At 29.8% G+C, this 24,656-nt stretch overlaps 1 protein-coding gene, 1 long non-coding RNA gene and 1 other non-coding gene across 5 annotated transcripts in view; 1 reads left to right on the top strand and 2 right to left on the bottom strand.

Annotated features, from left to right (window-relative positions):
• LOC100163277 (disintegrin and metalloproteinase domain-containing protein 11) overlaps positions 1-18,438 on the bottom strand; it is a 164,535-nt gene extending 146,097 nt beyond the window's left edge. Inside the window, exon 1 of one of the 3 annotated variants that reach the window (XM_029488038.1) lies at positions 17,482-18,438. In XM_029488038.1, coding sequence (XP_029343898.1) covers positions 17,482-17,551 — 70 coding nt within the window. In that variant the 5' untranslated portion in view covers positions 17,552-18,438. The remainder of the gene's footprint in view (positions 1-17,481) is intronic. The other 2 variants (XM_029488037.1, XM_029488039.1) reach the window with 2 other exon arrangements.
• Positions 582-6,833, top strand: LOC107882593. Its single transcript, XR_003839140.1, has 2 exons — positions 582-2,768; positions 2,838-6,833. It is a non-coding gene; the product is annotated as an uncharacterized LOC107882593 (long non-coding RNA).
• Positions 18,439-24,344: 5,906 nt separating the features above from the next.
• On the bottom strand, positions 24,345-24,403 carry Mir927 (microRNA mir-927). The gene has a single exon (NR_040163.1). It is a non-coding gene; the product is annotated as a microRNA mir-927 (primary transcript).
• Positions 24,404-24,656: the final 253 nt, after the last annotated feature.

The following is a 24,656-nucleotide window of genomic DNA, read 5'->3' as shown; positions in this document are numbered from 1 at the left end:
TTATGAATTTGTAAGAAAAACGACAAAGCTTTAAACTTTTCGTGAAATCATTTGACAAATTTAGTTTATGAATTCATTTATACATTAAATTTTTCGGAACTGTTCACGAAAACAATTTTAGTAAAACGTCTTTTCAAACTTTTGGTCTTATGTTTTTTATTATCCAATACAACTATTATGTAGGCAACTACTTAAAATCCTAATAAATATAAAAACTTTTTTCCGTTAATTTGTTATACCTAGGTATGCATTTAATGTGTTAAAAATATTGACGATAAAATAACACTTTTATTTAAAATCGTGACAATCAATAAACATAAGAGATTTACGATTTATCAATATAATGTAAACTAAAGTAGGTACCTTGTAAGATTTTCGTTAAATCGTCAACAAATAAAAGATTTAAGTATGCATGAATACATTCGAAAACATAATAAATTATAATATTACTATTACGAAAACATAATAATATATAAATAGAACACGCATATTTTATTTATTTGTGTAATAATTTATAATAATATTATTTAGTATAATATAATATACATTTTAAAAAAGTTTGGAGGAAAACTATAATGACTTAGACGAAAAAAAATCATCCCTAATAATATATTATTTTATTTAGTCATACACTAATCTTGGATATTAAATTATAATGAATACAGAAAAATATCCAACAATAACTCTGTTGGACTATTGTAACATTGACACACAATAAGGATTTCATTTTTAAGCTATCATGTGCAATACTATTCAGAGTTCAGAAATAATAAAAGAAATAATAAAAAAAAAGGAAAAGGGGACAATAGATTTTTGACGTCTAGTCAAAAGTGTCACGATTGCTATTATATAATATATGTCTATGTATATTGTATAGGTATCTATACAATATTAATGTATATTTATTTTTTAGAAGATTTTGATTTTATTTTGCCTAGTATTCGATATTCGTGGTATTAGATGGATTATTTATGGTTGTATGATTTGCTATTTATTGCGGGTTATCTGGCAAGACGACCACTCAATCTCCAATCGGCCCGTGATACTATATTATATATAGTGGTACATAAAAAAAAAAAGTCCACTGTTACCGATCTTCTCTTTAATTTATGTGTCTCCGGAGAGAAGTCTCCGAGGACGGAGAGAGAGAGAGAGAGAGAGAGAGAGAGAGAGAGAGAGAGAGAGAGAGAAAGAGACAGGCAGATAGAGACAGAGACATATATATGTATAGGTATATATGATATATCTAAGGGAGAGAGACTGTAGGAATCGGACCCTAGTTTTCACTTTGAACTCTAACGTTGCCTCAAAAAAAAAAAAAAAAATAAATATATAAATATATAAACCAATATCGATTCAAGCAAAAGTTTTCCCCAAAGGCAAATGCAAATCCGTAAAGGGAACCTCACCGGAAGCATTTTTCAGTATCGTTCACACTCATTTCGCATTCGTGTCTCGATCAATTGGAATATAAATCTAAAAATGTTTCCTATCGTCATACGTCTGGGAAGTTATTACACGAGATGTTAGCAATGTTGGTGGATTTTATCTTTTTGATGTTGGAAATGCATTGATTATTTGATACCTGTAATATCAAAAGAATTACGTTTACGACTTAATTGTATTTCTAAAATATCACAACGTCAAAATTCTTTTGATTATAGCTTACATAAATTATTCATTATAATTGATTCCACAATTGAATAAAATTAGTTATTAAAATTAAGGAACACAACTATGAATATTGAATGCTATTCATGATTGAATCAAACAAAAAACGATTTTGCTAGATTATTTTCGGTTTAAAGTTTAAAATAATATATTTTTATAAAAATCCTTTAACAAATTAAGTAGGTACATAAACTAAGATAGATATTGTTTGCAACTTTTTTGATAAAAGACAAATGACCCGACCTTTAATGCGTTTGTTTAAATAATACATTATAAGTAAGAAATAATTGTTTAATTAATTAACTTACAATTATTGTAAGTTAATATTCCAAATGTATTTTTAACTTTAGTAATAGATTTTAGTTACACATATTACACTTAACAATAATTCAGTGCCATTAAATTATAAAACGAATACAATGAACTCGTAATTAATAACTTAAAACTTTGCGTAGAAGACGTTCTAGGTATTCGTAATAATAGTTTACACAGTAAAACTTCAGTTACATATTTTTCATATACAGTAGAAATCGTTTATAATGACACAGGTGACATATCGGATTTTATGACCATAAAGTAAGGGGCCCGAAAAATGCATAGGTAAGTTTTATACGTACAATTTTATCGGCAGTTATGACTATCGGTTAGTATGACCTATTTTCCTTGGTTATTACAGAAATTCAGAATATTATATAGTTTCCTTTAGGCCTTCTGAGTTCTGGCTATAGTTGTAAATATCGAATTAGTGTTTTGATGTTACTCACGTATTTTGTTAATTAGGTAAAAGGAAATAATATGCGAATGAACGGTAAAAATAAAAAATAAATATGAAACGAAACCCAAAAATAATCTACGTTTATTGCATAGTTATCTTCGCGGTGGTATAAATAACAACGGAAATCCTGCAAGTTCATCAATAATACTAGTGAAACGAACTTTCACAACGTGATAATATTGTGAAAAAAAATACTTGACTTTATATATAACACACGTGCACATAATATATTTGGTATAAAATAAGCAAAAGAAGAGATGATGAAAAATACACAACATAACATAAGTCTTAAATAAATCATAGATACGGAAAATGGGATAAAGTAACAAATGAAAAATACATAAGATAAGTTGAAAATATAATAATATACTCTTCGGTGTTTATACTTTAGATACTTGATGCAGCTCAGTACACAGCGATTTCCATTCCATACATTTTGTTATGCTGTGTGTATCGCGGTAGAAAGAATCAAAACGTATATAAGTACGTTAATGATAAATATTTTGGAAAACGTGACAAAGATGCGAACAATAGGGAGGATAATAATATAATATAAATTAGTGACATATTATTTGCTTTTGCCATTACACGTACGGTTTTTTTTTTTAACACAATCAATTTTTATTTTTATTTTTAGTTAATTGAGATTTTAAATTAATTGAAAAATAACGTTTAAAATGCCTTACACAAGTCTTACATTTTTAACGTTTCAGTAAATACTGAATAATATTGAAGACAAAAAAACATAGTCAACCTAACAAGCTATAATAGATATAATAGGTAAGATTAGATAATTAGAATTCACACAGTAGTACGTGTCATGTATAATAGTGTGTATGAGAACATAATATAATTTATCAATAGAGAAAATAGAGTGGGTCGTGGGTACCTAGAATAGTTTTCAAAAATTTAGACAAAAAACTTAGTTGACCTGACAAATTATAGGTATCTACTTACGTTCAAAAATATAGAATTCACACTGAAGTACACATCATGTATAACTGTATGAGTGGTGGTTACCTACCTATCCTATACAATTCGATTTATCGATAGAGAAAATATTGTCATTACAACGTACAGTGATACGTTTGAAATAGAAAAACGCATTTCTACAACCGTATTGTTGTTGAAAATCCTCGTATGAACTTCAAAGGGACCGTTAAAAAAACGACAATTTTTCGATCATCATCGAGCGACTAACCTACATATGTACGATACCATCAGGTATAATATAATAATATTATAAAGGTACCTATAACAAAAAGTCGGAATCGGAAAGCGCTTAATGCGTTTTCCGAAGTGTTCACTGATCAATTTCGACTCCCGCCGAGGCAGCCACGCGTTACAATAATAATAATAATAATAATAATAATAATAATAATAGTAGTAGTGTATTATTATTTCATATACGTTTCAAGCAAATAGTTCAGACGATAATATTAAAGTGGGAAAACGGTTCACTGGTACACGATTACTGAAGCATCGACATCCGGGAAGGATATTTATAGTGGCGCGCGGGGTGTGGAAGGATCGCTGGTAGAATAGTTTGCAAAAATGTAGACAAAAAACATATAGTCGACCTAACAAACTATTGGTACCTGTGTTTAAAAGTATAGAATTCACACAGTTATACGCGTCACGTATAATATAACAGCTGTACGAGAACATAATATGATTTATCAATAGAGAAAATACTATTACAACTATAGGTACATTGATACGTTTGAAATAGATAAACGCGTTTTCTACAACCGTATTGATATTCGAACCAAAAAATCCCCATATGCCAAAATAATATTATGTACTTCAAAGGAACCGTTCGACAACTCGTCGATCATTATCGAGCGCCTAACCTAAATAATATTATTTACAATACGAACAGGTAGTATAATAGTATAATAATACTATTGTATATAAAGCTTCTATAATAATACGATATTAAAGTAAGAATCGAAAAGTGCCGTTCGACGTGTTCGCTGTTCGGTTAGGTTAGGTTAATAATAAAAATAATAATAATAACAATAATATATTATTATTGTACTTTTCCATCAAACAGAGCAAACGATTATATTCTAGTGCGCGAAAACGGCGTGGTTTACTGCTATATAATACACGGCGACTATACGCCAAAGCGTCGACATCCGGTAAGGATATATTTTATAGTTTCACGCAGGGTGGGGTTAGGGGATGGGGAAGGGGTGAGGGTAGAATATAGTTTTCCATCGCGCAAAAGACGTTCCGGTTAAACACTGCTGCAGGGTTTTCTCGTTTTTTTCCCCCCGTATGCATATTATATAATATTATCATTTCGGGCGCCACCGCCGCCACCTCTGTTTTTACCCAGCTCCGTTCCGGGTTCTGTTTTTTCGTATTTTTATTTTAACAGATTATTAACATAGAAACGGTTTATTTTTTTTTCTGGGGCCGCCACCGCGCTGTCGTGCGTGAGTGTATAGTATTGTTTTCCGGACTGTCGCTTCCAAGACAAGGCGCACGTCGAGAGATTTATACGCACACTTAGGCTGTCGGGCGCAGAGTTTAGGACTGTTATAAATCACAGTCGTGTTATAACACTGCAGCAGCAGTGCATGCGGATGGGGGACGGAGGAATGGGTGGCGGCAGCAGCAGTAGTAGCACACGTGCGCTCTCGGATCGTATTTTATATAATATATATCAATATAATATTATTATATCATGAGATATTCATAAGCGGCGGCGGCCTGCGATGTCGTCGTCGTCGTTGTTATTGTTGTTGTTATTATTATTAAATTATCATTGTCAAGCGCCACGAAAATAAAGTTCTTATATAATAGAGCGATACTCGGCTATACTAATACGTCATCGTACGATGACGACAATGAAAATAATAATAATAATTAATATTGTTTTCGCTTTATAAATAATATTGTGGTCGTACTGGATTCGAGCATAAAAGTACGTGCGTAATAATTTTACTGCCTACACGAACAATATTAATATACATGCAGTGACGTACCGATGGGGTGGTATAACGGGCAAAGAGCCACGGGCGGATGACTATAGAGGGCTCGTCGACAAATGTCACGAATCCAAAAAACAGATCACTATATATTATTACAAAATTTAAAAACAAATGATCTTTTAAAGAAAAAAAATGATATTCTTGTACAATTACATTGGTTTAATACATATTATAAATTTACTTTTTAGAATAATGACTGAAACACGCTTATATTTATTTAAATATATTTTTAAAAAAATATTCACTTTTTTTTTTACCTGTTAGATCGACGATGTCAGCGATATTGTATTAATTGGAGAACGGTTAGTTATAGTAGACATAAAACAGTAAAACTAATAAGGACCTTTTGCTAGAAATTCAGATGGTAGATACTTTTCAGAAAAATATTATTTTACAGAGTCCAATTTTGGTTTAAAAATAGGATGTTCTGGCCGTTATTCGATCATACATCGAAAAGCGTATTGTTGGTGGTGGTGGCTATTTGGAGAGCGCCCATTCGTGGATTTCACGAAATTGTATGGGTTATTGTGATTGAAAATACACAGGCTGTAGAACGCTTCAATAATTACTTATAACCTATTAGCAGGGGTAGATCTTTTGTGGGCGGGTGTACGTTCCTGATACTTCCTTCCCCTAAATGTGTAATATTAGAGGCCCATGGCCATTTGAAGCTCTAGTGACGCCATTGTGTACATGCAATGTGCGTTTTAACCAAGTATACCGTATATTTTATCAAAGTTTTGTATTTGCGTGAATTTAACCGTTACACGTCGTTGTTGTGCAGTTATAAACGGAGCTCGATTGACAGACGATGGCGCCGCAGTGACGGGTACGATAATCCACAGGGTTCAGTTTGGGGCTCAAGAGTAGGTACTAAACAAAAGTTTTAAATTACATCACAGACGGCGTATGAGAGATGTTTAAGATTTATATACGAAACCCTCAGGACATTATGACCTGCACGATAAATAGCTATTATAATATAGGTAGGCACTCGAAACTTGTAACCTGTACTGCCGAGTTGAACCAAACGAATCTCAGAGCATGTCTCTCAGCCGTATATGTAAATATGTAATAATTATTAAAAATAAATGAGCAGGCTACTAGAAGAGAACTGTTAAAACTTTCGTGGATTGTTTTGTGTAACAATATATTTCAAAAATTGTCGGTGGTAGGAATTTCATGTAATTTTTGTTTAAAAACTTCGATGGTTCGGGTAGATGGTGTCGTCTTTGGAAGAAAGTAAACTCGATGATGGTGGTTTCAGAAACACAAGAAGGTAAACAACTAAAACTCTGTACGATATATTATAATTAATATTATAATGGTATGCTAAATGATGATAATTATTATGAAACGACATTTTGTGGGTACATTAAAAACTATTGCTATAAAACCAATATTGTAGTCATACGGAAAATATATGATATAAGTAGTTCAATAAGAAAAAGAAAAATATATCTTACAATTTTACTATTAGTTTAGTTTATTTCGAGGTGAGAGGGGATGGGTATATCTTAGAACATACAATAAGTATTGTGCTATAGAGACTCATACTTTTTATAGCAGATGGGTAACGCTGTTTATTTTGTTATGAATATCGCTTGAGAAAATTGGCTGGGTGCTTTTTCATATTTTGTGCGAATACTCTGGAAACAAACAAGTAAAAAAAACAAATCGCTCCCGGAGCACGAACTTGGGAACTCAATTTTACTGTTCATTGAAACCATATTCAAAATCCATTCTAAAACAATACTTATATTCATCATGCAGTATGCGTATCATCATTTGTATGTAAGATGATTTATCTTTTATAACAATACGAAGAATACATATTATATAAGAGGGGGAAGCATTAGCGAGACTTGGTAAACTTGTTTGGAAGGGATTAAGGCTGTATTTTTTCATTTACATAAATAAAATATGATTTATTTATAAAAAAAAGCAGAATTGGGTAACTGACTTCAATCTAATATTTTCACGCATGACACATGTATACATAGTATGTTGATTAGGTTTGATTATTAATTAATTATCAATTCATACGAATAAATATAAATATAATTTTATAAGAGCTCATATATTCATAATTATAGATAGAGTGCGAGATTTGTGGTAGATAACTTTATACTATAGATGGTTTAGTAATGGGGAGAGTAACGTATGGAAGATAATAAGTTAATTTTCGCTTTATTAAATTATGTGACGTGCGTAATAGTTACGTAATAGTTACATAATGTATTCATTAATATTTAATATATTATAATAGTCACTAAGAAATAAATGTGTAAAATCGTTCATCATAATTTTTACGATTGAAATCGCATTTTAAAAATAAAAACGTTTCAAGTGTTTAGAATCGTTTTAAAATGCGATTTAATATTGTTTTAAAATTGAATATCACAAAAGGCAACACTTACCTCTAACCTCCATACCCTTGATTGGGATGATGAGTTTGGTAAATAATATTATCGCAGTACCTTCCATTTATACTAAACGTAAACTATGGTATGAGATCATAATATGAATTATCTACCTACTTAATGGAAATCAATAGTTCAACCTTACAATTTTCTTGAAAAATCATGAATACAGTTTTTAAATAACAAAATTGTGTATTTTACTATTTTAAATCGTTATGAATATACTAATAAACTAATCAACGCATTTTGCAATACACAATTAATGCCAAAAATGCCTGTATATTATATTGGGCCATTAATGTTTTACGTGACGAAATTGACGGCAGTTAGATTAAACTATATTAATCATTTTCGTATACGTGTCTTTAAGTTTTAATCGGACTTAAAAATAGCGTTCAACAATTGGGTCGCTATGTAATATAAATAACATGGTTTTAAAAAAATGTATATAAATTTACTGGACCCTTTTTAAGCTACTGTTATTAATTGAAATATAACCACTCTGTTTTTAACCATAACGAAAAGTATTTATTATAATTTATGATTTAATGTAAAATAATAATTATGAGCATTAGACGAGTACGTTTTTGCACGCTACCCATTGTCGTTTGACCTATACCACGCACATAATATTATTATACAATAACACAATTTTATATTGTTTAGCTTCAATTCGTGAACACTGTTTCTATCTTGATACACCAGACCTCAAAATTTGAATTTCGTAAGGCCAAAACAAAAATCTTATGGTTGATATGTATATAATATATACGGCGAATGATTGAATTTATTTTGTACCTGAGTTATGAATTCTTAGTACAATTATAACTTGAAGATTATTTAGTAAGCCTTATAAACAGGGAAATAGACAATTCAGTAAAATATATTATGTGCACAGTACAAAAATATTATCATAAATTCTTTACATTAATATGTGTATGGTCATTGATGTTTAGCAAAAACTGTGTAGGGGTGGATTAGGGTGAGAATTTTAGCTCCATCAAAGTGTCTCCTTTTGAGCACAACAGTCTATTGAGAGATTTATCAAAAAACTACGTGACCCATCAGTTTTTACTGCATTTTCGTGGTCATTCAAAGGGTTTGGGATCATAAGGGTACAAATTACATTTTATAGGTGAGCAAAAAAATTAAGTTATGGTTTTCCATTTTACATAGCGTATACAAATGCAAATTGAATTTCCCATGATAATAATTTATATATATGTATACACACACACACACACACACACACGCACAACTCAGCGGTAATTTTTCTCGTAGTTTTCTCCCAAAGAAAAAATACCTGACGGGGAAAAGTTGTCTCTAACTAATTTATCGAATAATAATATTATTATATAGTTACTAAAGGTCTTTCGACTTATTTAATTTAACTTAATAAAATGGGAAAAATAAAATAAATAATGTTAGTCAAACATTTCTTTACTTTCACATAAAGTTCTATCGCATGGATAATTGGTTTTAAATTCGACGATAGTTATTCCACTTAACTATCAAGAGCGTAGGGTTTTAGTACATATCGTTTCATGTACATAAATCACAGAGGGTTTTGGACCTTATCCCAAAGTTTTGAAGCAAGAAATTGAAGGGGAAAAATTGAATTACTTTCCTTGTGTATGTGTGATTTCAATTAACTTTATCGATCCTTTTCCAGAAAGATATTGGGCGGGTAACCAGATTAGTAAAATAATTAATTGATATCATGCTTTGATGTAAATACAGTAAGTAAAATGCGTATATATTGTATACATTGCGTGCATGACGTATGTATATGTTATACTTTATAGAACAGCTAATAAAACGATTATGATTACTTTTGTACTTTTATGTTTAAAACTATTAAATAAACGTCTTTATGTAACGCCATAAGCCCATAAATATAGTTTTAACTTCAACACACATTCACACGAAAAAAATATGTTATTTATTTATGTTATAAATATAAATGTTTGTATTCACAATTCTATTGAACAATTACTACTTTTAGGATTTGAGAATTGCACCTAAATATTTAGTCTGCCCAGGTCTTCAATGATGAACAGCAAGTCAATTATAGATACTGCAGGCGATTAGATATTTTCACTTTGATTTGTTTTTTCTCTTTTTCCATGAATACTTTTTTAGACAGCCATTTGTACTCGAAAAGTGTACGTGGGATGTTTTAAATTTGAAAATCTAATCAAGATGGTAGGTACTACTACTACTACGGAGGGGTAGATTTTCTATTATCGTGCAATACAGTTTCTGCGAGTGCAAGGAAAAACTACAGACTACTGTCGAAAAACTACTAAGAAACGTCAGCTAGGCGAACTCGGTTAGAAGCTCAAAAACGTGTTCTGAATGCGATGATTTATTATTGCTTTAAAATTAATTACCACAACCCACCGTCACTACGCTATTTCTACGAGGGCTCAACATCCGGTCTCTATCCGGTTTTTTTATCGCTAATTTGCTAATCCCTAGGAACGAAACAAGATTATACCCGCTAGAGTGGTGTGTACTATACTCGTCGATACCGAAGTAACTGATTTTAATATTTTATATTATAAAATCACGAGGGAAATATATCATTTTTAATATCAATTTTTAACTCGAAAATCTCACGGCGATTACTTGAAATATAGTTTAAATAAAATACGCTTTTAGTTTTGAATCAAATCCCACTACCAAATGATGTTGTTTGAGTGTGTTTCAATTATAGTATTCATAGATTAATAAAATAATATTTACTGACAATATCATATTATATTATATAATTAATTACCCCAACGGTATACCTAACTAATTCAAAATTCGATATTATAATATACGGTGCTATTTTGAATAAAGAGAGGTAGGTAATATAATAGTAATAATAATAATAATAATAATGAAGTGCTATTATTTCACTGCGCTGTTGTACTGATACATTAGTCGGTGTGCCAAATTCAGTATTTAAAACTCGTTAATCTCAAAATATTTATCGAAAAACTTTTCTTGAACATAAATATTTTCCTTTCAAACCATAAGTTTAACACATTAATAATATCAGCAGCTGTATTTGAGGTTCAAAAAATTATTCTGATTTCATCGAAAGTTTTCCTTTTTTTTTTCATACAAACTATAACCGCACTAATTTCATACTCTGTTTTCAACCGATAAACTCTTCTAGTTTTAGTTTTTGAGTAAGTTTTTCTTTAAAGCGAATAATTTATTTATCTATGGTAAAAAAAAATTAAATATAATTTTCTAAATTCCAAAAACATAATAGTGTTGTCATTGAGTTATACTATCTACCTAAAAGTATGACAAATGTAATAATATTCTGTTAAGTTTTTAAATTTAAATAAATCTAACATAACCGATGGATAAATTTAACTTAATATTTAAACGCATGCGTGTGACAAATAAATACACTTTTCTTAGGTTATTTTTAAAATTTAAGATGGTTAATTACTACGCTTGAAGCAATTGCAATAAAATAATAACGTCATAGGTACACGAAAACTTTTTAGCCATGGACAATTAATGAAAATTAAACATAAATATTTATTTATTATTTAAATTTTAGTTTCATATTATAATGAGGGTGGTACAACATATTTTTAAATACTTAATGTTAGTAATTTTATTTTTATAGGTAATTAAGAGTCAATCGGTATTATTTGTAATACTAAAATGGTTGTTATAAATTTATGGTGATTTTAATACATTGTGATTTTTAAATATTGTAAATTTATAGTTTATATAAAATATAATATTAAAAATGTTTGTGTTTGAAATACGATATTTATTTTCATATATAAAAATAATTTATAGTTTGAACACATTTTCTTAAAACACTAAGAAATATAAAACTTGAAAATAAATTCAAAAAATATAATATTAAAGTAAATATACAATCAAATCTTAAGTAAATATGAAGACAAATTGTAATTTATAATTACCTATATAAGTTTTAAAAAAAAATATAGCATTGCTGAAAATTATTTTATCATTGTATTCTTTTCTTTTAATTCAAGAAAAATGTATATCTACAAATTATTTAGAATTCATTTTAGGTACTCTGCCACTCCCCCTTCACTTTACATATAAATGTATAATATATACGTTATTATTATTAAATATAATTATATATCATATTGTCAACTACAGTTATTAGTAATCATATTGAGTTAATACTAGTTATATATTACAAATAAAAACGTAACAAAATATTTACAACACTCAAATTCAAAACACCAACAATTATAAAAATTGTGTTACATGTAACCTTCTGTATAAACTTCAATGTAATTGATATAAATTCTATACAAGGAAAATAGTTAGTAATTTCAAAATAAAATATTAATAACATATAACAGAAATTACACTTAAAAAATTGTAACGAAAATCAAAATTTTCTAACACATAAAACCACGATATACATTTCTTACGATGAAGCAAATAGCAGATTTCACAATTTTATATGATTAGCATAATAAACACATGAACAGCGAAATCGAAGAACTAAATTTTGTCATATTATACATAAAGAAATTCCAAAAACTAAAATAATAGCCATAAAAATGGTTTACACTAGATGAAAAAAAAAATTTTAATATCAATACAATTTTTCAATGTTTTGATGTGTCTATAATTTATTTATTATTACCTATAATTTGTTTATTTTTTAATTATTCATAATAGCTGGAGATAACCCAAGTCCGAAATAAGTATTTCTTATTACATTTTTATAATACTTTTGGCATTTGTGATTATTACTTATGCACAGTTTCTATTTATTATACACAACTATTTCTGAAAATTTAACAATTTTAAATTAAAATAATTATTCAAGAATTATTATTTTTTAAAATCTTTATTAGGTAAATTTAAAATGTATAATTTTATTAAAAATAAAAAAACGTAGGTACATAATACATTAATACCTATATAATAAACTGCGATGCAAGAATCATATTTTATTGCGAACATAGATAAGCAGTTTTACATCATGTGCGTTCTAGTAGCTGATCATTTTGAAACCTCCCTCATCATCACCTATATGGAATTTTATTTTAGAGTAAGCTATGACGAATATGATAATATATAGGTTTCATCTGTATAAATCATCTAGGGTTACTTGGACTTTTTTCCCCCACAATTCCAACAAAAATATCGGAGTCGCTCACGACTGTAACTATAATAATAATATAATATACTCGTTGAAAACGTTGGCCTCGACTCTGTAGCTCCACTGCATGCTGCTCAGTTCACGCCCACAATTGCAGGAATTCAGGATATGCGGTATATATGTATGTATATGTATATGTATATGTATATGTATATGTGTATATAGCGACGACAGTGTGTGGATATGACCCACAATAATAATATATAACAATAATAGGTCACCCACCACCTAGCTCGTACTCTTCTCCCGGCAATTGACATAGAAAAGAGAGCCCTCCGGCGGTTATATACAATTTCGTTCCATGGCCCTCAGCTGCCCATTGTCTTAAAAGTCGAGTGTTACCCGAGTCCGGGGGCTAAGTATCGTTTTTCTTTATGCCCTCTACATTTTTTTTCCTCTCTCTATTGTGCACACTCTGCGCACACCCTGTGCATTGTTGAAAACGTCACAAGTGTATGTGTATGGCTGTCGCCAGGTCGAACGAGAGGGTATAATTTCATTATAACACAGATCCTTTCTGGTCTGCGGGGTCGAGAGCCCTTTGGTCTGCCGACCCCATGTAAAACTCTGAACTACAAACACCGCCGCCCAGACTTGTAAATCCTATCTAAGATCTTTGCCAATACGCAGCTACTTTATTCTTTGCTTCTCTGACACTACCACAACCACCACCACCGCGTGCGTTAATATTATTGCTAAGGCGGAATTCTCTCGTTGAGACATCAAAGGACGCACTAAACCCCACCGACACCTTCGCAATCGTCACAACCACGGACGTTATCGCGACTGTGTTATTATATATACTTCCGTCATGTTTATACCACGGATCGATATCAAGGAATCTACGTACATTGTTTTATATTTGTTTTTTCTAATTAAAACAAACAACTCGAAATGGTGTAACCATGGCCAAACAAGCCTTATTGGCTTATTCATTGTTAAAGGTTTAGTATATGATATAAAGGAAACCGGATATTTATATGGAATATAATTGCTAAGTTTAAAACATTATAATATCTAAATTAATCATACAAAACGAAATATAACAATCATTTAATAATAAATATTATATAACGATTATTTCACAAAATTATCAAACAAATCTTAGAAATTCAAAACTGAAGTAACTGTTTATATTATTTTGTTCGACATTTCAATGAATGAATAAACAAATAAAAATAAGACAATTTATTGAAGCTAAAACAAATTATATTTTAAAGTTTATACCTAACGTTAAAAAAAAATAACGAATGTCGTTTAATATTATTAAAAATGGAATAATATAATATGTAAGCTACGAAAATATAAAATTATATTTATGAACAAGTCATTAATATAAGTATGTAATTATGATATTGTAAATGTATGTAGCACTAATGGTCAAGTGCTCAAGTCACTAAAGAAAATAAAGATAAATTAAAATGTATATATATATATATATTATTTAAAATAATGGAGAATAAGTAGGTTATAACTTTATAAGTAATACACTATATTACTCAAGTTAAACTTATGTGAAAAGCGTTGAAAAGAATTGAGTTTTCATTTGAAAATTATTTTTTAATCCGAAAGTTTAACGTATTTTATAATATATCATTACAAAATACAAAGGCTTAAATTTAATTTAATAGTTCAACACAGTATTTAGTTAGAGTTATAGTCTACACAATCTAAAAGCTAAAATTCGATGAAAGTACCACGGTGCACTTGTACACTACTCTCTAACAAGTAACAAGTCAATTTTCCCAAACTAACAAGGGTTCTAAACAAATGACCCATAATAAAGTACTAAGCGAACTAATGCACACTAAAAGACTTTCATATACCATGAATTAAAACCGTTACTATATACTACGCAGGATTGTAAAATCTAAGTTTCGCTGCTAATACATTTTGTTTGAAGAATGAAATCACTTTAAATAAATCGAAGTCTAAACCCTCCTTATTCCTCGATAAAAATGTACACACCTAAAATAATTTATTTGTTTCGAGTAGGTCTGAATTATTTATGTAAATCATTTATATATATATATATATATATTTATAAGAGTTTTAATATCTGCTCAACTTTATTCATAAAAATATGTGCAATATCGAATAGTGATGTGCGCAAATAGATATGTGCGTGTCATAATATGAATATATTAAATATATTATGATCAAAAGATTAAAAAAATTAAGTTGAATATTAAAATCATATGATATATTACTATGGTTTTTAATCAAGCTATAGCTTATGTTTTATCCAAGAAAATACTTTTGTTTGAAAACTTTTTGAAAACTAATTTTTTGTTAATAAAAAAATTATGAATATATAATTATAACAAATTTCTTAGAAGTTGTAACGAATAATTATAGTTATAATAAAAGCTATTATTATTATTATTTTTTTTTTGTTATTAATTGTGTTATAATTGTCCAGCTGAAGTATTTTTAATCGATTAATAAAATAACATTTTTTTATTCTACAAAGATAAGTTTCAAAGATATAGATATAGAAAAACATTTGCTTTCAGGAATTTAAAATATTATCTCAAACTTTGAAAACATTGAAGTATTTTAATGAATATTTTTAAGTATTATCGTAATTATATTATTTTTTTATACATTTTTAATTATTAATACATTTTTTTTTAAAATTAAAACCCTTTGATATTTGAGAATATCGATGAAAAATCGTCTCGAGATTGGAAATTCTTTCAAATGTACCTACATAAAATGAAATAGAATTACATTTCGCACCAAATACAGTCACTACTAGTTTTGAGAACTTTCGAAGGTCTGAGTGCTCCAAATTAAGTCATACTACACCTCTTGTTATCTCGCGGAAACTTAATTAAGTGTTCGTTGCGCATGCGTATCTTCCTTTTGATGTCATTTCTCGGAACCAAAATCCTTATCAGTACACACACCCAATCGTTTCGAATTCCAGAACCAACGCACGTCTCTGCGTTTTGATCAGGTGAAAAGTTTCATGTGGTCCACACCCACATTATAGAAGTATAATATAATATTATTATATACCACACGCGACACACGTACACAACTGGCAACAATTTTCTCGTACCCATAGCTAGTTAATTCATTCTAATAAATACACAGACCAGTAGTGATGGTCGTTATAGCACCGCAGTTTAACAACCACCCGAATTCCGAATAATAGTCGGCCGTTTAGGTCGACAAATGTTTGAACTCGAGCTTAAACTCAAATATTATGTTATAAATTATATTATCAATGTGTGGAACTATAAATAACTATTTATTTAATTTGGAACCGACGTTAATAACATGGAAAATATTAAAACATAATATGTATATATTAAATATAACGTCATATTATCATCGTCGTTGTCGTTATAGCGTGTAGAGGCGGTGATGTTAAACATAGTTAAATGATTATTTTAATTATTTTTAAACTTATGTGAAAGTGATTTTAAATTTGTGTAATACATATAATTGTATAAAATATACTATAACACTTAGGCAGTCGTCATTAGATTAAAAACTTTATTTAGGTAACCATACCTACCGTAACTTGACTCAATAATAATCAAATTAGTTTAGGGTCTAATAATATTTTAAGATTTTGCAAATAAATCTATATGAGTATATCTGGTCTAAATATATACGTTATATGATTTGTAGGGAATTAAGCCGTAATAATAAACGGTATTATTATAAAAAAAAAAGTGAGGTACAGACGTTGGATGGTGGGCGGGCGAGCGTATTTACACTTTACAGAACACTGAGCATTTTAAGACCCTAAGGTTTAAAATCAAATTTAGTTCCCATTAACTTCAAGCTCTACGGAAGCATAATAATAATATTCCTATCGACCATAATAATATAATATAATAGCAACATTTTTTAGGAAAACGGGTTTGTGAAACCAAGTTTGGTTAATTCCGAAGGGTACCAGAAATATCGTTATGTCGTCCATTTATTATGCCGCCGGTTGAATAACCCTACAAAAACCACTAATTGCAAGTCATACTTGTCCCGTTTTAATAAATTTACTGCGTGTTTAATACGTTTTTAACACATAGATCGTCCGCAATACAGAATAGATAAATGAGTGTTATGTTTGTTTGTACACGGGGCACATACGAATGAAATAAATTAATAGCGACGGGAGGGGGAGTAATTTGAATCCATAAATTATTAGCAACAGGGAGTAAATGGGTCGACATGGGTAAAAAAAATATATATAAATATACAAATACATTACAGACAAGAGACGCGTAGTATAAATTTGTACTTTTTTTATTATTATTATTATTATTATTATTATTATTATTATTATTATTGTAATAATTGTCATAATAAAAATTCGCAATCTATTAAAACAACGAAACGACCGAACGAACGAAGAAAATTAACCACGTTAAAAAACAAAATAGAACAATAATTGCAGTAATATTGTTCAGAACAACTCACCAACGGGACTCTCCTGGTTCCAATACGAATCGTCCAGCGTATAGTCAGCTTCTGAAACAACATAAACCATGAATGAGTCACGATAATAATAATATTATACAGTATACCTGGTACATGTTATAATATATAACGACTATCACAATAGTGAATGATGGAAATGTCAAAAAATAAAAAACAGTAATAATGCCATTGAAGCAAAAGGTGTTATCGAATTCTTTCGCTCGTGCATTTTTGGTAACACACTCTCGCGCGTTCCTGAGGGTGTAAAAGAAAAGAAATTGTGTCCTAACGTTTCGCAGCGTGCATGAATATTATTCCGTATTCAAAGAGCAAAAACGAGGATTTATATTTGCACAGGTACACGGAAATAGTTTATGAATAATTTATGAATACCTGTTTCTCGGGCATTCTTAAAATATTAGTGTAACGGGGGAAAAAAAACCATAAAACCCGGAGGAAATCTACAATAAGCATAATATATAAAATATAGAACTATGATCGGGGAGTGCGAGACGCAAGAAACGCGTGGTTCGGTTAAATTAAATATTCTTCTAAAACGATAAAACATTCATAATGTTGTACACCTACGCTAAATAAATAAATTGAAAATTGCGATATGTTTTTTAAAATTATGTGGCAGTCTGCGCGCGTTGTGTGTATGTATAATATATGTATCTACGTCATAAGTAGATTATATTATTATTACCTATGTAACATTAAATTTCGATAAAATAATCGAGAATTCTAGTCAAATCATAAATTGCAGTACTTATTCATCAGATATATATACCTCCCTACCTATACTAAATTGTTTGCTCGAAAAATTCTATTTGGTCGGTTTATTATATCTGTTCTGAACAAAAATGGTATAACGCGTCACGGAAATACATAATTCATAACAATGTTTAATATAATAATGGAGTGGCAGTGAAATAAATTATAAATTTCGTTGACGTTTTATTTCGTACTACAAATTAAAATGCAGAAAATCGTCGGTATAATAATAGGTACGTTCTCTTCTTAAACAACAATTATAATATTATACTTTAAAATATTTAAACAGTTTTAAGAAACGGAATTTAAATGAAATCGTAAAGTTTTGCAACTAATGACCAACATCATAATATAATGTGTAGGCTAACAAACTAATACCTATATTTTTTAACGCATATGGTTACTTGATGTATGGAAAACCATAAGTAGGATTATAAGTTATACCTATAATGAATTATTTATTTATTTAGTTCCATTCGTTTAACACAATGCACTAAATAAATATTTTTTTCCTAAATAGTGTATTTTGAACTATGTCTAAGACCATAAAATCACACACCACAGAAAATATATTTTAATTTAGTGTATACACGAATAACGAAAAGGGGCTATTGCATACAAAACGTATTTAGCTATGACACTCGAATAATTATAATTTATAATTCAAATTTTGAGTTCAAAATATGAACGATTTTAAATATTTGAATAAATATATTATAGTAATAGTTACAATATGTCTTAGGTTATCAGATATCTCTTTTTGACTTTTAGTTTTTATAGAAATTGGTCGGTTTGTATTAGTAGACTGATGAAGTAATAAATATGACAATAAATTACTCCAAAACCACGGTAATTATCTTACTATATTATAACTATCAGATTAACCGTGATCGAAACAATGAATAGATATTGTGATTGAAGAACAGACAGTGAGTAGCAACTAGCAGTTTTGGTTAGTTGTCTGAAGAAAGTTGTGGACTGGCCGGCTCAGTTCCAATGGCCAATTTTATTATTATATCAGCTAAGAAAATACAAAAATAGGCGCCGTCTATCTCTATTGAAATCGCGCATTCTTGTGGTTATACCTACTCTAGTTAATTTGATGAATTATGAAATTGAACTTCAAAATGCATTAAAACTGAAAACCGTGCTATGAAATGTAGATTATTGATTAGGTCCTAAAGTAATTAAGTAAGTAATTGATATTAACATGTGAGTTAAAATAAGTAATATTCATTGATACAAACTAATGATAATAAAAAGGGTTAAAATATTATTACATTGAATCATAATATATTTCATATTATGCAACAAAAATTGAAAATGCTGATGAAAAAATAATCTTGTATACTTATCACTAATGTATGTTACCCGAACAATGAGTTTGAGTATCAGTTTTGTTCTTCCACTATTCTTTCCCGCCCGTTTTAAAAATTAAGGTGCTGATAGTTTGTACGGTTCTCTTGGTCAATAAATATGCTGTCTATGAGAATGAAGCTTAGTCAGTCAGTCCTACAGTAGAAATACCGTATAAATCCAAGAGTGGTCCACCAATTAATCTGACTGTCAGGACTCAGGACTATGGGGTGCACTTCAAACTTCTGTAATTATATTTAAACGAGGTAAGTATACGGGAGGATCGCCTGTCCAAAGACGAAAGCAGTCCAGACAAGTACCACTTATGTGGGGGGTGCTCACACATCAAAATTCAAGGGATGTCCAAAACATTTTACAAATTTGTTTTCAAGCATCAAAAAATAATTATCCAAACAATAATAATACTAATAAAAAACATTATGTGTTTATTTATTACTTTTCCTTTCTGGATCAAACTGTGATCAGTTGCTACCGATTCTAACTATGTCTTAGTACCAGATAATTCTAAAAATGAAACATCATTACCGATATTTCTTTCCGTTTTTACTTCGTTAATTAACCCTCTCTTTTTCTTCTCACCACTGTATCCCATAAACAATGTAAGCCCATAGTCCATAATTATACCTCTATCCCGATACTTTTAATTATCCACATTAGCTATAATGACATCAATAAATATTTATTATCGTACCTTTACACCTTATCTTTAATAGGCCTCGATGTAATAACATTATATTATACTAAACACTCTGTTCAAATGAAATTAAAAACATATTTTGTATGATTATAAATATATAGTTTGGTGTCTCAACTTAGTGAGACTTCCACCCCGGGTTAATTTTACGAAATCGAATCTTTGTATCTATTAACTAATTCACTTTTTGTATTATACAGATTGTAAACATATATTTAAAAAAATACTATTTTCTAATTAATTAATATGGTTAGCACCACCCTCGAGTTTTAAGTGTAAGGGAAGGCTTAGTAGTTAGTTACTATACGGTCAAGATTGTTTGTTGTAAAATAAAATACCAGAAATCCAATTAAATCAAATAATATATATTACATTGTATAATATACGTATATCTTTGTTTGAATGCTGACGTTTAAATGGAAAAAAGAAATAATAATAAACTCGACGACGACGAATAAAATAAAATACACTACCACCACCACTACACACATGCAGGTAGATATATCCTGCATCGAAACAATCTGTTATCTTCCTGTCTATTTGTTGTGCCTTTATTGGATTTCGGCGTTGGCCCACAAAAATAGGCCTTATAGAACTGTATCGTCGTATATGGGGATCGAGATGTAAGCGTTGAAGGGGTTTCGTCGTGGTATACGGACGACGAGGCTTATGTGGTCTAAAAGATTTAGACCTATATATAGATGACAGCGGCGGTGGTAGCAGGTCAAAAGGTTTAGAAGAGGACTGAATGCAGTGGCAGAACATTATATTATACTGACCCACCCCTCTCTACCATCAATTTTGCAGAGTGCGCGTGTGAGTGTGTGTCTGTGTCTGTGTATGCGTGTGCGGAGAAGGATAGACAGTTCCAAATTGGTCTTGCCAGAAGGATGTTGTGGCAACCAAGACAAATCGCGCTCTCTTTCAGCGGTATATAGCTTCGCGTGAAGTCCACCCCCTCTTTTAAACATACATATACACACGCACATACGGCTATATTTTAACACACTCACACACACACACATAAGCGTAGGTACACCCCCGTACGAAATGAATCGCAGATTCCATTTGCTGGTCAGGGGGGGAGGGGTTAGGAGGATGAGGAGGAGGAAGAGAAACGAGATGTATACGCGAGTATATAAGACCAAAAAAGCCATAACCCCTGACCCTCTTTCGCCAAGTTACTTTTTGATCTGGACGTTTTTATTCCTTCGAGCTTCCAGACGAGCTTAACCGTATTCCTCACATATGAAAAATAGGTAAAGCAGAGTAAACTATTTCTATTTTCTTAAACTCATGGCTGTATTATATATATACATATTACTATATGTTCTGCTCCGTATTCACGTGAAAGTCATCATTGTTTATTCAAAGGCTTTCGCCCGATATCGTTGCGCTGACTGGCCGACAAATGTAATTTAACTACAAACATTCTATTTCTTATCATGTGTTTTATCATAGGTGCTTTACTAGAACTGTTACTTATTCTCACAAAACGTCCCTGCATGCGATTTTCGCCATTTTTTACGATATATACTAAGACCAACGATACTATTTCGAAGGACGTGGCAGTATTCTATCGTTTTATAATATCCTTCCAACTATGAAATTGAATTACCTTTATATTTCCCCTCCATTACCAAGAGAAACGTCCATTAGAGCATGCATTTTATATAAGGACGGGTAACATGTGGATTCTTATACAAGACTTATTATATAAAATATATTTATATATTTTTTGATCTTTATACTAATATTGCTGTAATATTGTGATACATAATAAAATATTATTGTATACATTATACAACAATAATAAAATATAACATAATATTGTAAATAAAAAAAAAAAAAATTAAATACTTTGTCAAATGAAAAACAACAAAACATACTAATATCTCACATGCTTCCAAATCCTATATCGCTTATATATGGTATAATTAACAATATAACATAGAAAATACTGGTAATTTATGACTTGAACCTAATCACTGATCACGGGTGTTAATAATTTATTTTAATCATATATCATTATAATATATGCTAGTATCATACTTAAGATACCTTGTGAACCTCATAACTATAGGTACACCGATTGCTATTCACCTTGGTATGGCCTCCTTGGCCGAACGTCACCGTGTCGCAGGTATTAAAATCCTTGAGGGTCTTTTAAACAATAATATAGATTTTCCAGTCCTCCTCTCTCAAATCTCCTTTAAAGTTCCATCCCGTCCATCCCGCTCAAAGGCCCTCTTCTATGTCCCGCACGCCACCACTAACTATATGGCTAATGAGCCTTTAAGACGCTTAATGTCGTTTGCCAATGCAAACCCTGCCATCGACGATTTGCTAAATTATTAATGTATATATTTAAAACAAAAGTTATTGTCATCAGATGAATGTATTCTGTATTAATGTATAATTGTATAGATTTAATTTATTTTCTCTCTTTTTTGTATCGAATTCTGTTATCACAAATATGTATTGTTAATGTCAAAGTAGTATAACTAATAAAATAAAATAATATCAAATCCAATGTTCAAAGAAAATAAAATATATTAGAATATGAATTACTGCGTCATTATAATCAATCAAACACCAGTATATCACTAGATCAAAAAAGATAATCACCTCGATTTAATATAATTATTAATGATGTAGGAGCCAAAGTGTTTTTAGTACAAAAGCTTTGCTCGCAGGAAAAATTCTCACACCTCGTGAACTATAGTCACATTTCGATAATTTTTTTAATTGTTTGAATGATGGAAACTTAATACAGATTGGATTGTAGTTTAGAGTACATATTTTTGCGTTCCTTAAAGTTCATTCAAACATTTGAAATCAATGCGACATAGAAAAGGTTTTCCTATTTCAAAGAAAATAAAAAATTATCAAGACATGACAATTTTATGAGGTGTATTGTGTATGTGCATCGACCCTCGTATTAATACATTGTCTGAGATTATGCCCATCAATACATATTCGGCTCAGTCAGCGTTAAGAAGAAACGCATAGAGCATAATATTATACGTAGTGAGTACATGTTTTACAAATAACAAAATAATATGTATCTAATCGAATTGGTAACTTTTAATTCGACGAAAAACACAAAACAGAATGTGTTTAATGTGCCAATGTACGGTCATTAAATGTGATATAAATATAATGAGGACACCATAACTTGATATATTGTATTATTATTATCATGCCCATTGTAATTTATTCAATTAAAATTTAAACGAGTGTAAACTATTATACTTACCTACAGTCAAAAATGAACTTAACAGTATGGATTTATAACAAATATTTTCTTATTAACTATGCTCAGTACAACACTGAAATATTTAATAACTTAGTTTACGTAAAAATAACTTTGCTTTCAAGTCCATAAGTATTACAAATGAAATAATAATTAGTTAGTGCAAAACTTATTAACAACCATTAATAGTTAATAAAATAAGACATCTTATGGCTATACATAATTTTCAAGGTAGTTTTATATGAAAACATCGTTTGAATTTTTGTTTAATCTTTGATACATTATTATTTACTTAGTGTAGGTAATTATTTAATATAATATAGACATATATTTGTACAAAATATTTTATTTTTAATATTTAAATAACAAAATTAAAACACGGAATTAGGTAGGTACCTATACTATAATATTTATATTATAAAATATAAATATTATCTAATCATGTTGAATGTTATAAACATATATATTAATTTGTAACACCACTTCACTTTGGTGTACGTACTTAATAATATAATTATATAATAAATAATTTATTACTATTATTACTAGAAATATAATATACAAGTGGATAGTTATAATATTCATACATATTTTATTAAATAATGTAACAAATTATAGTTGTAAAATATCGATTATTATTACTGTGTACAATGATAAAATATAGAAGGTTTGGTTGGCATAAAACTTTTAATGGAAGCCACGTTTTCATTGATGGGATCGATGTAGCTCCATAAATTTGCATGATGTTCGTACTGGGGTTCGGTTTTACAATTCAAACGCTTTGCCGATAAAATTGTACGGTAAAGCGTAGGAATTCTAAAACCAAACACCACAGGACCCTTGCTGTAGCGGAACACCGGACAGAAAAAAAATATTTCTTTTGGCTTTGATTTACATTCCATATTTTGAACCCTCGTATACGAATGACCTAAAAATCCTTCTGTTGCTGCTTTATCGTTTTCGGTTTCGGCGTAGACGTCAAACTCTGTGTACGGTCGACAATAGCTGCAGTGGGATGAGGGTACGGCTGAACTTTAACCATTCAAGAATTATTACCAACATCGACCGGAACAT

This window comes from Acyrthosiphon pisum, chromosome A1 (assembly GCF_005508785.2).
Source record: "Acyrthosiphon pisum isolate AL4f chromosome A1, pea_aphid_22Mar2018_4r6ur, whole genome shotgun sequence".
Taxonomy (NCBI): domain Eukaryota; kingdom Metazoa; phylum Arthropoda; class Insecta; order Hemiptera; family Aphididae; genus Acyrthosiphon; species Acyrthosiphon pisum.
Note: the sequence above shows the minus strand (reverse complement) of the source record. Positions and strands in the feature narration are given on the sequence as shown.